The sequence below is a fragment of the Triturus cristatus genome, chromosome 7, assembly GCF_964204655.1.
Source record: "Triturus cristatus chromosome 7, aTriCri1.1, whole genome shotgun sequence".
Lineage (NCBI taxonomy): Eukaryota > Metazoa > Chordata > Amphibia > Caudata > Salamandridae > Triturus > Triturus cristatus.
Window position 1 is genome coordinate 600,199,237 of NC_140590.1, and position 17,716 is coordinate 600,216,952.

At 44.0% G+C, this 17,716-nt stretch overlaps 1 protein-coding gene and 1 pseudogene across 2 annotated transcripts in view; one reads left to right on the top strand and one right to left on the bottom strand.

Moving 5' to 3' along the window:
• Positions 1-11,940, bottom strand: part of LOC146810184 (uncharacterized) — a 72,375-nt pseudogene extending 60,435 nt beyond the window's left edge.
• Positions 1-17,716, top strand: part of HLF (HLF transcription factor, PAR bZIP family member) — a 311,511-nt gene that overhangs the window by 226,825 nt on the left and 66,970 nt on the right. For both annotated transcript variants that reach the window (XM_085617163.1, XM_085617164.1), the window contains exon 3: positions 16,609-16,829. In XM_085617163.1, coding sequence (XP_085473289.1) covers positions 16,609-16,829 — 221 coding nt within the window. The remainder of the gene's footprint in view (positions 1-16,608; positions 16,830-17,716) is intronic.

Genomic DNA, 17,716 nt, shown 5'->3' on the forward strand with positions numbered 1-17,716 from the left:
ACTGAATTTCTCCTAATCTCCCCACCACAAGGACAAGGTGACATAGTAAACTGGATGAAACCCCTAACAGCCCTGAAATACAAACCTCATATTATCAATTCCACAAGATCACTGGGAATAATACTGGATAAAAATCTCAACATGAAGGAACACATCAGCACAGCCACCAGAGGAGCCAACTTTCATATGAGCATTCTCAGTAAACTAAAATCCTTCCTCAACGACAACGACCTAAAAACAGCCATTCAATCATTAGTTCTACCCAGAATAGACTATGGGAATACAAACTTATGTGGCCTGCCGAGATCCACTCTTGCTCCTCTAAGAGCCTCGCTCAACGCGGCTGCAAGACTCATCACTGGCTCCAGAAAGAACAACCACATCACCCCGGATCTAAAGCAACTGAATTGGCTCCCTTACGAGGCAAGAGCGAAGCTAAAAATTGCATGCATGATGCACAAAGCCCTACACCTCAATACACCAAAGTATCTAGCCAATAAACTCGAATTATCAGGCAATAGCAGAACTCTGAGAAGCACTCTAATGAAACCACAAAAATTTAAGAAAAAGAAAACCTATACACGCACCTTCTCTGGCCTAGCACCGAGGATATGGAATGTCCTGACCCAAACAATCAGAATGAACCCCTCCACCACCTCCTTTAAAAAAGAAGTCAAACTACTTCTAATGAATAAAACTCTCTACCGATCCCAGCCATGAGGCAAGTTGTTACCAACCTGAAGCTGCTCATCTACCAAGATACATGATGATCTCTAAATGAGAATGACCAACAGAATCCTGACCTTCAACTTACAATCTACAAGATCGCATCTTAGATGCTCATTTATATGTGAATAGCGCCCAACTTTTCTTGTGATGTAACTTCTTTAAAGCGCTCTAATACCGTCAGCGGGTCTAGTCCGCACTATATAAAACTTTATGAAATAAATTTAAAAAAAATGTAAAATTAAGATGGGACATATGGTCTAGTCTCTGTAAGAAGGACTTCTAACATGTATCATTTCTTAGGAACAGGTTACATAGTCTTTGTATTAAAGATAGGCGGGGACCTCAGCAGAGTCTACATATTAAGGACAGTCAGTAGAGTGTTGAATTAGGGTCCAATTGTAAGTCTCAATATTAATGACATGCCGCATAGTCTAATAAGAATAGTAGATACCGTTTGTGTAAGCTCAGCATGTAAAGCTGCACAGTGTTAGTATTATGGACCAACAGCCCGATTTCTAGATTAGGAACAAGTGGTAACGTGTTTGTTTAATGACAGGTGACACAGTCTCTTTGACAGGGGCATGTGATACAATCTGTGTTTGAAAAAAAGATGCACAGTTAGCAAAGTTTGTGTATGAAAGAAAGACTGTTGGCACATTTGTTATAATCAAGACAGGTAGTATAGTTGTTGTATTAAGGGCCTTGGAGCACAGCCTATTTACTGTGGACAGGAGCATGCTTCCTTGTCTTGGCTTTATCAGTTTATTGCTATCAGTTTAGCGCTATCCGATCGTTGGGAACCCATCTTGCCTCAATGATGTATTGACATGCTCAGTGCATTTGTAAATACTGACATGGAGTTGGTGGTAATGGGAAATCTGCCAGTTTCTAACGTGAAAACCCCGGTGCGAGGCCACCAGTGGAATTTCCTTCTCACTCGGGCCAATTTGATGAAGAAAATTCAACCAGTGTGCTATATTAAAGATCTGAGGAATTTCCATTGCCATCCAAATATAAATAGGACCCGCAGCCTGGCTCCACAAGGTGGTAATGTGTGCAGTTGACTACACTTCCTTATCAGGGCATTGGCAGGCAGACAGCAGCAACCATACAAAGAGCATGAAGGGCACACAGTAAATATGTGGCCGATTTGGCTGTTAACTGAGATACACAGCTTTAAGGCAACTAATCTAGTCTAGTTTACAATCTGGTGCCATCTACTGCAAGTTATGCACACACACTGCTAATGCACTCTGATAAGATACCATGTGATGTGTGTTGCTCTGCTCTCCTGCCGTCGCCCAGTCATCTTACAGGCAGTGCATGGGTCCAGTCTCCTAGGGTATGCTAGGACCTCCTTTAACAGAGTTCACTGACCTGAACTTATAGGCCTGATTCACAAAACGTTATCAATCTGCACACACATTGCACCAGATGCGCTTTCTAGGCGTCCTACTGGAAAGTCATGTGACATTTGTTGGTGCTAGTTTTCTTTCAATGCGATATTGTACACGCACTACAGATCCACTTTGGAGGAAGTCAGAGCCTAGTGCACAATGTGTATATATTTTTTCTCATTGAGAAAAGTATTTTCCTTATAGACAACCAATTTCCCTACACACACAACCCCCAAAAGAATTTTGGGTATGTTTTGTTTTCCTTCCCCCTCATGAAGGTGGTTTACTCCAGCCCTTACTAGGAACGTATGTCTGATCATTTCGAGGGTGTGAAAGGTCGCAGAGTATATTGTGAACACTCACAAACTCACGGGTTTGGGACATACACAAACTGCATTGATCCAGCACCTACTCCCCACCTCTTGCATGTTTACTCCTGCATAAATACATGGAGTTATGTAGTGTACAACAGGGCAGAAGTAAATGTTATAAGGTCTGCCAGGTACCCTTTATTGAATACTAAGTAGGGGTATGTTCAGCCATTTTCAAGCAATACGTTTATGACCAAAAAATGAATTTGTGAATTGGGACCTTAGTATGGCATCCTTCTGTGGGGATGTCCTCTAGTGCAGCTTAATGACAGTCTGCTGGCGTATCCTGTACCAGTGACGGGTGTCAAACAATGGGTGCTTGGAACTGGTCTCTTGCCTATTCTTTCTGAGAGAATTTCATACAGCCTAATGCATTGACTCGTTGCGTCTTCCTCCTCTATGACACTGTATTCACCACCAGAGTACATGAACCCAGCACAGTTCAAAGTGTAAGCCTTTGGAATACTGTCCGCATCCATCACAGCAGATGGGTACTGCCTATTCCTTAGGAAAAGCTGACAATGGAACTATTAAGTTTGAGAAAATAAAGGGTAGATTTATCAAGCTGCTGCGTCTGCCTTGCGCCACACAATGTGGTGCAAGGGCGACGCAACTATTAAGTAAGATTTATCAAGCCACCTGCATGGCTTGATAAATCTAGAGTAACGCAACGCAGCGCATCACAAATTGTTGAGTTGCATTACTCTGGCCCAGGGAGGCGTTCCATGGGTGGAGCATGGGTGTTTACAAGCATAGATTTTGGCGTATTCCCAGATTTGCGATTACTGGTAGACCTGGGAATGTGTCAAAATGCGACATCTTCCTAGGTGAGGTGTAATGAGAATAAATATCCTTATTTCTCTTCGTTTTCTCCTCTTGAAAGTGGAAAATGCTTCATAGGACTTTTTTCCAGGAAGGGGCCCCTTCCTGCACAAAAACAATCCTGCTTACAATGCAGGCATGCTAATACCGTGGTGCAAGGGTGCCTGAGTTGGCGCGAGGCAGCACGTTGTGTGCCAGCGCAAGGAAAAGACAGGAATGCACCTTATAATGTTAAGTACGGCACATTCCTGCCCTTTCCTTTTCACGTAGCGCAGCAAGGTGAACATTGCTGCGCTGCGTGAGTTTTTAATAAATGTGCCCCTAAACCTCTGGAACAGCAACAAATGAGCATGTCTGCTCTCTGGTACATTTGCTAGCAAACTTCAGTCTGATTGCTGAAGCGGTATGATCACCTGCTGCCCAAACCTACCAAATCACTCCCACCATCACTCTTGTATTACACGGTGCTCCAGAGTGATCGAAAGTGGTAACGTTGATGTAATATAAAATGTGTGAAAAGAATATGTACTTTCACAGTAGCTGATGAATACCATCGTTTGTTGCAAAGGGCAAGAAACTCCCCCGCTTATGCCCCGAACACGCCATCCCATGCATTACACGTATGATATATAGGGCATTGTGAAATATCGCTGTGTGTAGCTCAACAAGAATACACAATATATACAAACAACATTTCAATCCAACACTAATGAACACCAGGGACATAACTGCAGGTTGGAGGTCAGATATTGCTTATTCAGGCTGTCCAATCAGCAAGCATCTCGAAAGAGGTGATTTGAAAAGAGATTATCGAGCAGGCTGAGTTTGTGATCTGGTTACAGCCCAACAATAGTGGCAACCTTGAGCACTTACAAAGGGAGACGTGTGCAGGGATGCACGTTTTCTTTCCTGTCTTCTGACGCCTTAATGCGATTTGAAATCCTGATCACCCCCTTCTCTTTCCATTGAATTGTTAAAATCCAATAGTGCGGCAATATTTCCTAACCATACCTTTGACGTATTCTTCCTATGTTTATGGAGTACTTTCCGCAAGCAGCTGAGCCGACACCTTTAGGAATATTGATTACTTTCAGAACAAGAATATTGGAAACCAATTATGGCCCTATGTAATGAAGTATGTTAAAAATCCCAGTAATTGGAAGCCCGTTGTATTTTCTTTAAATGCTACCTGCAGTGGTGCAGTCTAGTTATTATTTCCGCTCCTGGTTTTCTATGTAGGTCACAGCTTGAAATTATAGGACATGTTTGATGGTTAAGTGCGAGTGAGTGCAGAGATGGCAGGAGTGCTGACAGCCGAGCACAGCCTAGTATGGGGTAAGCAGGATGCTGGCTAATTGCCTGGGAGAGAAGGTAAACAGATTTGGAGCAGAAGAACGGGGCCAAAGGCACATGTGGCCCATAATGGACTGTGTATTTTATCTGCTGAGTACATAAAAAGTGCTGCATTTAGGGACAAACTTTATGTTTTTAACGAGACAGCCATCGAAGATAAACACAATCAGATTCACCGAAAAACAATGAATCTTGGCAGTGTGCTAGAAAATGGCCGACAGGTGGACTGGCCCGGCTCTCAACCCAGGAGGAACTTTCTTGACTCTAATCCCAGTTGGAGATAAGCTGTTTCCTAACAAGGTAGTTCGTCGCGTTAAATGGGATTAGTCGTCCACTGGGCCAGGAGTGCAGAAACTAGTGTTTACATATTATGCTTTCAACGAGTAAATAGAAACAGTCCGCGTCGAATGTTTTCCCCAAATGGTGAAGTAAGACATGAGATTTCGGATCATATGATTACATTAAAGTTTTTGTCTGGCTTGCGGAAATAGGATCGCGCTACGCCTATAGGAATCGTGATTTAAAGTAGCAGTTCCAGAAGACAGTGGAGAGACTAGGGAAGAGATCCCCGAGACAGTTAGCAGGTCCTTTCAGTGGACTAAACTCTAAAAGCGAGCGCAAATAGTTCTGTTTGTTATGTGTGTCGAGGGCTCCCTCGTGTGGGGAGAAGGATGTAAACTCAGTTTGTGGTCGTGTTCGATTCAGGGCCGCATTCGTTCCGGTATTATAAGTTTCTATAAAATGAAAAATAGGTGCACTATTGAGGACCTATACAATATTTTCAAGTATTTTAAATTGTTTGTTAAAAAATTGTTGACAAACAAGTCGAAAAGTCAATCAAGTACAGGCAAAGACAGTACGTTTGCTTTTGTTTAGGGGAAGAGCATATATACATAACATGCAAACATATCTTGATATAGATCACATACATGCATGTAAGTAAAAAACAGCATACAGAGATCAGCGCACAGACATACACCTAGAGACGCATGCACAGGCCTGCAGGTTCCCTTTCACTCAGGCCATTACTGCTGCTGGGAGATGGAATGCCCAGGCTTGTTTTACAGTCTGTCTATGGAAAGATAAAAATGATCACACGTATGTAGCAATACTGTATTCACTGCATGTCATGCACAAGCGCTAAGAGACCTGTTGGTATATATGCGCTATATAAATAAACAAACATAAACAAACATAAACATATACTTACACATACCGCCACTTAGCATAATCAACAAAAACTTACTCCAAGGTTTACCAGATCTCTCAAGTGCACCAAACATTGTATTCAGTCCTGGATAATTTGATGTACAAATCATTGCTATCAGGTGCATTGAATCAAATGATCAAACAAAAGTTATAACTCCCACAAAACACTTATTTGGGGGCATTAATTTCAGGAGCTGAAAAGCAAATGTGTTTATTTTCAAATTGCTGCTTTCAAATACATCAAATGTATCTTTGAAACTGGTAAAGTAGTGATGGAAAAAAACAAACACTAAACACACTGGAGCAGATTTACAAGCCCCTTGCAACACTTTTACGCCACCGTTGTGCCACTTTTGTGACGCATCAGCGTTGTAAACAATGCGCCACATTGCGACACATTTACAACGTGATGCATCAAGGGAGATGCGTCACATTGTAAGCCCTGCGTCACATTATACCTGCATCAGGTATAATGTATGCAGGTTTGGCGTTCCGACCCAAGAAAGCCTCGTAAAAGTGACGCATAGGATAGTCTCCTGAGACGGAAGCCGGGAGTAGATCTCTAACCTTCTAAATTGCGCTGCATGCTTTATTTTAAAATTGCACTTACGTTTTTTTAAACTTTACTGTATGACAATCTCAGTCCTTGCTCACCTCTCAGCCGATTAGTCACTGGGTTCTGGAGGGACAACACGCACTCTAGTCTACCGCAGGAGCGGGCAGACATCTTGGGTGGCATCGCAAGTAGCGTGCTAGTGTTTCGCTCCTCGGGGACTACAAAAGAGGATGCAAACGTGTGCGCACTGCACTAGCTGATAGTCTCCTGAGGCGGAAGCCGGGAGTAGATCTCTAACCTTCTAAATTGCGCCGCATGCTTTATTTTAAAATTGCACTTACGTTTTTTTAAACTTTACTGTATGACAATCTCAGTCCTTGCTCACCTCTCAGCCGATTAGGCGCTGGGTTCTGGAGGGACAACACGCACTCTAGTCTACCGCAGGAGCGGGCAGACATCTTGGGTGGCATCGCAAGTAGCGCACTAGTGTTTCGCTCCTCGGGGACCACAGAAGAGGATGCAAATGCGTGCGCGCAGCGGACAAGCGCAGCGGACGGGCCGGCGGCACGCCAAAGGCAAGCCCGTCTGCGCCCGTCCACGCCCAAACGAGACCAGAGGCCGCAGATGCTGCCTCCATTAAGGTACAAATCCGCCATCAAGCCCCCCTATGTTACTCAGCTGAATCTCTACTTGCAATTAGAGCGCTCGCACAAGCTAATAATCGCACCTATGCGAACTGCACTCAGAAGTTCCCCAATATGTTAGAAGGGCCGGTAACATGCAAACACTGTAAATTTCAAATGGTATCACTTCTAGGGGATCTCAAACCTCCCAGCAAAACCCCAGAGCCAGCCACTACGAGTCAAAAAAACATATTTTGCAATGTAAGATCTCTTGCTAAACATCCGTTTGAGATATGGGACATGATTGTCTTGCATGACCCTGCATTATGTTTCTTTATCGAAACATGGTTGAACCCCTCAAACCCCCAATGATAAACCTGGTCATACCAGAGAATTATAAATGTATTCATCTGGATAGAGAGGAAAAAACAGGAGGGTGCATAGCCATAGCTTTTAAAAATCATCTGCCCATGAATTGGGTTTTTACTGTTTGTAATGATAGTTTAGAACTAGGAATTTTCAAGGTCTCTCTGTCTCCTTCCGACAGCTGGTACGGCGCTTTAATCTATCGGACCCCAGGACCCAGAGCCAAATTTATAGACCTCCTGGTGGAACATTTTGCACTACACGTACTGGCGTCAAACAAATTTCTTTTGCTCGGGGACTTTAATTTTCATGGGGAAAATTTTACCAACCCTGAGGTCAACAAATTCCTCTCTACCCTCGAACTAATGGGACTTTCTCAAAGAGTTGAAGGCTCCACTCATCGAGCTGGCCACCTATTAGACCTGGTCTTTTCCAATACAACCCAGCTGAGATGTGACACCCCAGACTCCCTTCCATGGACGGATCATTCTATGATCACGATCTATATCCAGCAGTCTTGTCAGAAGAGCTCTAAATTTTCTATCAGACAAAATCCTGAGCAGCGCAGGACATGGCGCAATCTCTCCTTAGAAGCATTTAGGGCCATATGTAGGTAGAATAACATTTACCGATTCATAAATATCGAATTTTACCGATTCGGTATTTATGAATCGGTAAATAGTATGTAGGTAATTAATCGGTAATCATTACCGATTCGGTAAATATCGGTATTTATGAATCGGTATTTACCGAATCGCTAATAATGCATCCCTTCCCATTGATTCCTATGGGCCTGGAGGCCTATAGGAATGAATGGGAAGCCAGTTACTATTACCGATTTGGTAAATACCGTATCGGTAATAGGGGAGGCATTATCATGGGTGGCAGGGTGTCACATTGACACCCTGTTGCACCCCTGATTCGTGCATGTGTGAACATGTGGCGCACATGCATGCCCTACGGGAATGTATGTCTGCCACATGGCACTTCACAAATTGCACAAAAATGCTTTTTTAAAGGTATTCGTCATTTACCATCAACTTGTAGTTGGTGGTAAATAACGAATCCAGACACCAATTATGCACTCACTTGAGTGCCCCCTACATAGCATTTCTGGATTCGGTATTTACCGAATCGGTATTTTACCGATTTCTTAAAATTCCGATTCGGTAAATACCGAATCCAGAAATCAGCCACCTACATCTCAAGTGCCTCAATACCGGTCGGTAACGGGATATTTACCGAATTTCGGCCGTTACCGACCGGTATTTGGCTTCCTTTATATGGCCCTAAATGAGGTATTCTCCCCGGAAGCAGTAACTCACATCATGGAAGTATCTAAAAAGTTGAAGGTCTTTAATACCACCTTAGAAACAGCTTTTAAAACTGTTATACCAAAAAACAGGGTTCCTTCCAACGGCGGCCCTCTACCCCCTGGTATACAGAGGAACTAAAAATGGAAAAAGCCATATGTAGGCATTTGGAAAGAACTTGGCGAACCAGTCAGACCTTTCAAAACAGACTTCTCTGTAGACAGTCTCTATCCAAATATCATCTGAACCTAAAAGCAGCCAGGCGCCGGTTCATCATTAACCAAATAGAAAACGCCAGCAACACCCCGAAAACCGTGTTTGGGATAGTAAGGGACTTTGTCTCTCTTAAAGTCTGTAGACAGTCGCCAATGGAATCCCAGGAGTTTTGTAACTCCCTGGCGACCTACTTTCATGAGAAGATAGCTAAAATCTACGAGAATTTCCTTCCACTAGTCCCTCCTGACTTTGTATCTCCTACCAAATTAGAGGAGCAGGACAAGATAGTAACTAGCTCCCTATACAGCTTTGAACCGACCTCAAGTGAGGAGGTCACTAAAGGCCTAGCTGCTGCCAAATCCGGGTCGCCATCAGACCTCTGTCCGCCAAAAACTATGGCGCTTCTAGCCTCGAGCTGTGCCCCCGTAATCTAAGATATATTTAACCATTCCATTCAAACCGGTACCATCCCTACCATCTGGAATGAGGCGTTTGTACGCCCAATACTAAAAACAAACACTGCAGACCCTTCAATCCTTGGCAACTATCGTCCCATCTCTTTACTACCGCTCCTGGGTAAACAACTGGAAAGTATTATCAACCGACAGCTAAGTTCTTACCTGGATAGTAACCATATCCTGGATCCATTGCAGTCGGGCTTCAGGCCAGGTTTCAGTACAGAGACCACCATTTTGGCGGTGACCGACTCACTCAGGCAGACAATCGACGCAGGAGGCTCAGTAATACTGATCCTCCTAGATCTCTCCGCAGCTTTCAATACCATCTCCCATTTAAAGCTGGCGGAGAGACTGCTTTCCTGTGGTATCCAAGGGACAGCCCTGAAGTGGCTTCAACACTTCTTGTCTGAGAGAACCCAAACTGTTATGTTAGGACCATACACCTCGGCGAAAATGCATCTCGACAAGGGTTCCTGTCTGAGCCCAACTCTCTTTAATTTATACATGGCTCCCTTGGCAAGGATTGTCGAGCAGCTGGGTTTCGAGATCATCTTGTATGCTGATGATACGCAGCCTATGTTTACCATCGGATCAAACCCAGCTTGACAAAATCCGCTTTGCCACTGGCATGCTCGCCATCTCCAACTGGATGACAGGAAACTGTCTCCAGCTGAACCCAGAAAAAACGGAGGTTATGTTAATGGGTAAAGCCACGGACATCTGGTCGGACGATTGGTGGCCTGCTCAGTTGGGCACAGCCCCCACTCCCAAACAATCAGTAAAAAGCTTAGGTCAAAAATTGGACTGGGCTATGACCATGAAGGATCACATCGCGGCCACCACCAGTTCATGATATTATAGCTTACGGCTACTTCGAAAAATCGTTCCCTACATGCCCACCCCCCACCGCAGGACCCTAGTCCAGGCAATGGTAATTCGTCGTCTGGACTACGGTAATGCTTTGTTGGCGGAAGTGGGAGAGACCCTACTGGCCAAACTCCAAGTAGTACAGAACACCGCAGCTAGAATGATTCTAAATCGTCCTGCAGGTTCCACCTCGATTCCATTGCTCAGGGAGCTGCACTGGCTATCAGTGAAGAAGAGATCCTTTTTTAAAATCTGTTGTCTCACATATAATGCGGTGAATGAAAGAGGCCCCCTTTACTTGCGAAAGAAACTCTCAAAATATTCTTCTGGTAGGAAACTCAGATCCAGCTCCCTGGATCTCCTTCAGGTTCCTCGAATTTGTCTCACCCGCACTCGGGGTAGAGCCTTCTCATATCTTGCGCCTAGATATTGGAATGAGCTCCCCCCAGCTTTGCGTAAAATTACAAGCTACAGAATTTTTAGGAAACAGCTGAAAGCGTTCTTGTTCTAACTGACTTATCCTTTCTCTATCTTGGTTTTTCTAATCCTCAGAATACTACTTCTAGGCAGCGCCGAGATGCCCCAGGGGGATTTGAGCGCTTTATAAAACACCTAACATAACGTAACATAACAAATCTATAAGATTTCACTGCGTCACTTCTAACATGCCACTGCGTCGAAACCTTGCACGGGGTGATGCAGTACAATAGGAATAGGCATTCCTGAGCCTTGCTGGAGTTGCGTCGTGCTTGTGACACGACTCCAGCAATGCGTTACCTTTACGCCAACAGATGCGTGACGCATTTGTCAATCCTTGCACCACGGTGCGCCGTCTTGTAAATGCAACGCATCCACGGTGGGGGCAAGGGTTTTTTGCATGACGCAATTAAACTGACGCATCTCTGCTAAAATGCAGAGATGAATCAGTTTCTTGTAAACCTGCCCCACTATTTTGAATTCTGTTATAATTGTAATCTTACTTTTGATTTATATGATGGCTTATTTGATGGTGGACATTAATATGACTCTCATACCTATCACAGGAAATGCCTTTCTCTAAGTGTTTCTGCACAGACATATGTTTGTTTCAAATTAAGCTACCACAAAGCCTGTCTGTAACTAATAGGAACAGAAGATATCACATTGTGTCTCATGGTACTAAGACCTAATTCTTGTGTCCTTCATGCACAGGAAGATGTCCTTCATCCAGTGGAACACGAGGTTCAAATATTATGCTGGCTGCATGCTCAGGCCATTTGCTTCAGTAAAATGGATGTATGTGTCATCTGCATCCATGTGGAAGTTCAAGTGGTACTGCCCAGAAACTGAGCCGGGAGCACCTTGTGGCATGACTTCAAGTGGCACCTGATCATAGTAAGGAACGTTTCAATATCTACTAGGAACGGATCAACCCAGGTGTCCTAAAAAGTGACCCCTGTGTATCTCAATAACTTTGCAAAGACCTCCTCGTGCTCTTTGACACCAAGATCTACTAATTCTACAAGTTCTGTGAAGCCAAGGTCTCCAGATTCTGCAAGTCCTTAATAATCGCCCTAGAAGTGATCCGTTACCCAAGCTCATCTGCTTGGCTGCAATCCTTCATACCAACAGAAACAACCAAAAGTTCTAAATCCTGCTGTCGAAACAAAATTGTTAACATGACGTATCGATTGCGCTCAGTTGCATGTGTTAAAGATCTCATTTCCCCACTTGTTGCAGACATTGCCTTGATCTACACTTCCATCGAACTGGAAAGACTCCAAGAGTTAGCAGTCATCTCTGGACCTGTGCTGGAAAGACTCCATTCATGTCTTACTAATTGCAGCCAAAGTAGGCATCAGATCATTTCACCCATTCACCTAATGTCCTTTGACATTCCTGAAAGATTATATGCTCAGTTTCTGGTCAGTACCACTTGAACTTCCATATGGATGCAGATGACACCTCCATCCATTGTACTGAAGCAAATGGCCTGAGAGTGGAACCAGCATAATATCTGAACCTCGTCTTCCACTGGATGAGCGAGCACGAAGGACACCAAGACACAGGTCTTAGTGCCAAGAGACACCAGGCTGGTGCACTACTATTTAATTGTCCCTCAAACTTTGGAACCCCGCCCTCCACCCCTCCCCCCACCTCACCAAAGGTAAAGAACCTGAATATCATCTTGGTGGCTGAACTGCCTTTTTTCCCCCAAGGCAACGCATGTGTCCTCCTGTCACTCTGTGCCTGCCACAGAGTCAAGGGACAGAAGCCCTCGTCCTGCAGCTGCCATAACATCATCTACTCTGGCCACTTAAAGAAACTCGTTGCTGGGTCCCAAAGGCTTCAGCACCAGACACACAGATTCTGCTTTAACCTTCACAGGCGGGACTTCCTGCGACCTGCCACAGGCCCCTGTCTACACCAGGACCACATTGATGGCCTTGTGCATGATCCAAAAAGCAAATGAAAGCTCTTTACCTGCCGAAACGGGCACCTCATTAGACCCTAAAGAGACTCTTCACTCAGTGTCTGCACATTGGAGCCACCAAAGACCATGTGAGAGGGTGGACCGTGGAGGAAGATCATTGGCCGTTAACAGATCTGGAAATGGGACGCCCTCCACCCGGCATTGACATCCAGACTCAATGCCGTAAGGTCAATAAACGTTTGAAAACTGAACGGTTCAGTCTTGGCTTCAATTGTACTCAGAAGAGAACAGGGGTCGCGTGGGAGAATTTGAACACAGTCAATGACCTGTCTGGACCCTCTGGTCCCCATCCTACCACACTTGGGTATTCTTTCACCCCTGCCAAGTACTCTGAAGTAACCAAAGGAGGCAGATTGTAATGAATAAATACATAACCATTAATATTTATTCGTTTCTGTTCCAAGAATTATCCAGAATAGATGTCATGATATCACAAAATGTTTCGCAATGATCTACTTAGCAGCCCTGGCAGGTTGTACTAGGTGCCTATGACGCCATGGTGCTACCAAATCAGAGACCTGCTGTTGAGTCTGGTGAACATGAAATCTATGGCACTAAATGCCAATGCCCCACATATCATCCACTACAATTAATGGAATTGTAATGATGTCTACTTCTGGGAAGATGGCTCAGTGAGATGAACTTTTACCACTGAGAAAATGCAGTGTGCTGAAGGTCATAAATGCACATCCTGGCAAGGCAAACCCAGCCGTACTTCTGTATGTAGGTCAGTACATTGAGCACCATAAATTGAGTAATGATAACATCCGTAGTTTACGGCTCTTAGAAAATGCAGACGCGTGACATTTAGTGCCACACAACTCACAGGTAATTTAAAGAAGCATGGAAAAAAATGTCTTACTATTATACCATGTGCACTATTCACTATGATAGAAGTATTTCCAGAATCCCGCGTTCAGATCTCTTCTGGTAAAAAATATTTGGATGTCTGACATTCAATCTCTCTTATTTAATATTTGTTAAATACTCATATTGCTCATAAGAAGTTTCTGAGCTTCTGTTATTAGTTGCCATTAAATCCAATCTGTCTCCTCCTGCTAGAAAATGCATTAACATTACACCATTTTTCAGCTTTTCACTGACGTCACCACAGCTTGTAGCTTCCATATGGAAGCATCGTGGTTTGTCCTGCACAATCGCAATTGCACAATTGAACCAAGGGATGCATTTTCAGAGTAATCTGTGAGGCAGATTGAATGAGCACTGGAAAAGCTAAGCAATCGGATTTACAACTAAGAATTCTACTGTCTACTAATCACCCACTGCCTTTTAACTCCCATATGGACGCATTGCGGACTGGTTAATGTTTCCAGATTTTATTAATTCCAAGGTGTCCACCCTCACTGCCAGTTGTTAGTTGAGGCAGTACAGGTCCCACTTGCACCAATTCCAGCCCCAAAAGATAACAAGTCCATTCACAACTCACAAAATGTAATGAGACGAGTCAATATGTTTACCGTTTAGTGCAGCTCAGACTAATTTTAGACATCAGAACACTGGGCACATCAATGTTGCTTTGTAATAAAAACTTTATAAAAAGGAAATCGGGAGAAACCAACTCAGTCCTGTACATGTCTTCACATGGAAATATTCATGACATCATCACCAATCAAGCTTCCTGCATCCTCACATTTAAGCAATGTATGCATGTCTTGGTATTGAAAAAGCAAGAACGTAGCTAGGAAGGAATTAACCGCTGTAGATTACATGGGGGTTGGGAGACAATCTTATTGTGTTTATCAAGTGGGGATTAAATGAATGCATTTCATATTTTTTATGTACAGGGCAACTAAGTGTTTGGCCAACAATCACATGAGGTTGAGCCAAGCACTGAGGGTGGGATTCAAACCTGACCCCCCAGACTCCAAATTCAGCAGCTCTCGCAACTGGGCAGCATCTCCTGAATGCGACACATCCACTCTCTCCCTGTTGCTACCTCCTTCCCTTGGAGACATCCATTTTGCAGTTTGCTGCGTTTCACAAACGCCTAAATATTGTATGAGGTGTGCTGGAGGTCATTATTAGGGCTGACTGCAGCAGCTTTAGCTGCCTTCCAGGGCTCATGTCAACACAATAGAAAACACGCCATACAGAGAACAGAGCGTGGCCTAAGTCAGCCATACGCTTGTTTTGCAGAGGCCGCCCCCGAAGGGGGCCTCGAGGGCCGGCGCCATAACGGATGCCAGGGCCCTGGAAGGATCCGGTTCTAGCCGCCGGTAAGGCCCTCGAAGCAGGATGGGCGCTTCCATCGCGGCAAAACTCGCGCCAGGAAGGCGCCTAGTCTCCTGGCCAATGGGGGGAGCCAGGTGAGGTTCGACCCTCCCCCAATAACAGCAACCGCCTGTTCAGGGCGAGAAAATTGTGGGGGCATTATAAGATGCCACTCCCCATACTGCAGCTCATCACTACATCGTGGAGCTGGGGGAGCGGAAAAGAGAGGTACAGCAGATGGTTATGGAGGCACACCGACAGGGCAGTGGGTAGAAGGAGGGCCACTCACTCTGGGATTCCGTTTGGCAGGGTGAGTAGGCCTGACAAAAGGGGGTAGCAAACGGAGACGGTGCTCACAGCCCAGATCCAGCCGGACGGCAGGGCACAAAAAGAGACTAGCAAGGTAGCGAGTTGGGGCCTAACTCCGGGGAGAGGCTACCCCCACACGCAAAGGGGCATGGAAGCCAACAGAACAAGTTGGACCCCAAAAGTGGCAAGAAAGGAGATACGCCTATAAGAGAGTGGAATAACAAACTGTCATGGTGATTCACAATTCTATAATATGCAAAGGAGGTATTACAAGCAAATGATTTATGACCAAGAACGATGGATGACAAATGATTTAAGACAATGTAACGCAAATGATTTATGACGTCCAAGTTATGGCTGTTCATGACACAAATGATTTATGGTACACGAATGATACATGACACGAGATGTACGATCATATGATATGCAAATAAGTGACCAAATGATTTATGACCGACAAAATGATTTATGACAAATGATTAATGACAAGCGACGATAGTTATTTATGACTCCCAATTTAGGGCTGGCATGACACAAATGATTTATGACACACGGATGAGGTATGACACATGATTTATGATAAGCCATGATAATGATTTATGACCCTGGCCACGAAAAGTTATGCCCAGGGGACAGTTAAATGAGTTCGTATATAATGGTAATAAAACTGCGGCCAAAAACGACCACAACAAACTACAGCTCGTGTTGGCTGTGTTTTTGGTAATACGTCTGTAAGGAAGCCGGCAGGTCACCCAGGAGTGGGCCCTGTGCGGGTGTTATGTGAAAGCCTCCTTCGGGCTTTGGCTTTTTGGGTTTTCAGTCACGTGTTGGTATCTACCGACAGCTTTTGCAAATGTCTACATTTTCTTGATAGACATTTTACTTTGGTGTAATTCTTTTTAGAAGCATTTATCGGATGAACTAGGGCATCTGCTCTGCAGTTATCCTGCTTTGTAAAATGGTCGGGCACTGCGGGAGAGCTGTTGCGGGCAGCCGTGACCACTGAGTTCAGGTTGCATATCTCTCTACCTTAGCAGTGCAAGCTCTTATGTGTGATGAAATGTCAGCCATCTTAGGATGGGGACTTTCAATGACTGTAATGGGACAACAGCCATTTATCTGTTTATGTAATCGGCCAAAGCAGGCTCTAAAATGTCCTGTCCGTCCTCCCATGTTGAATTTTAACTAAATATGGTTTGTATTTTTGAAACTGTATATTAATATATTTCTACTTGTAAAGAATATTTTCTGTTCAAGTGATAAAATATCTACAGTCTTTGCAGGAATTTGTAACACATTTTAATTTTTCTCCAGGTCAAATTTTGCCGTCAAATCGCAACACGCCAAGTCCCATTGACCCGGAAAGCATCCAGGTGCCAGTGGGTTATGAACCAGACCCAGCAGATCTGGCTCTTTCCAGTATTCCTGGGCAAGAGATGTTTGACCCACGCAAGCGCAAGTTTTCAGAAGAGGAGCTGAAGCCTCAACCAATGATTAAAAAAGCACGCAAAATATTAATTCCAGAGGACTTGAAGGTAAATTGGAACTGGTACCTAAGATGTTATGACTAGCTGCCAATTATTCAGTTTGCTTATGTGTGGCATTTTTATGTTTTCAGTGTGCTTATGGGTGACATTTCATTGCCTTAGGTGTGACACATTAAGTTTTAAGTTATAGGAGGGGATTAAGTTGAATAAAAAAAAGTGGGATAGGAATATCTCTAAAAGGGGTGTGGCCTATATATTTAGGACGGCGGCTTAAACACTTAAACTACATTTCTGTGATTCTTATAGTGTTTCTCCTGACAGGTATAATGGTGCCTCTCTGAGTTTGTGTTATTGCATCCAGATATATAATCCAACTGGAATACACCTAAAACTAACCAGGACTATTGACTTTGTTGTGGTTGTTAGCTGTTGAAGGTAAATGAGTAACAACAATGTTTTTTGTATATAATTAATATTGAAAATGTATTACTTCTAAAATTGTGAGACTGTGAATTGAATATCACCGAGACCTGTGGCAGGGGTAGTGCTCTTTTAGGTGTTTCAATCACCAGTGATATGTTCACTCTATGTTAAATGTACACCCTAATTCTCTCCACATCTCCTTTATCTACATATCTCTTTCCTCTTCATCACACTCTTTATACTTTCTCCTGAATGCACTTCCTCAAATCTCCTTCACTCCACTACCACTAAAAACAATGCGCGCATACTCACATTTAACCCCTAAAAACAGTGTGCCTGCACTCACCTTTAAGACCTGCATTTTCTTTTACTTTCACCTTTTTGACAACTGTGTACCAGGCATGTCCGGCACAGGTAAGAGTGGTGGGTCGAGTCTGGGTGGGGTGGGGTGGGGGGCAAGTCGACAGACAATGGGGTTAGGTAAATTAATAAATAAAACCACTGACCTTGTG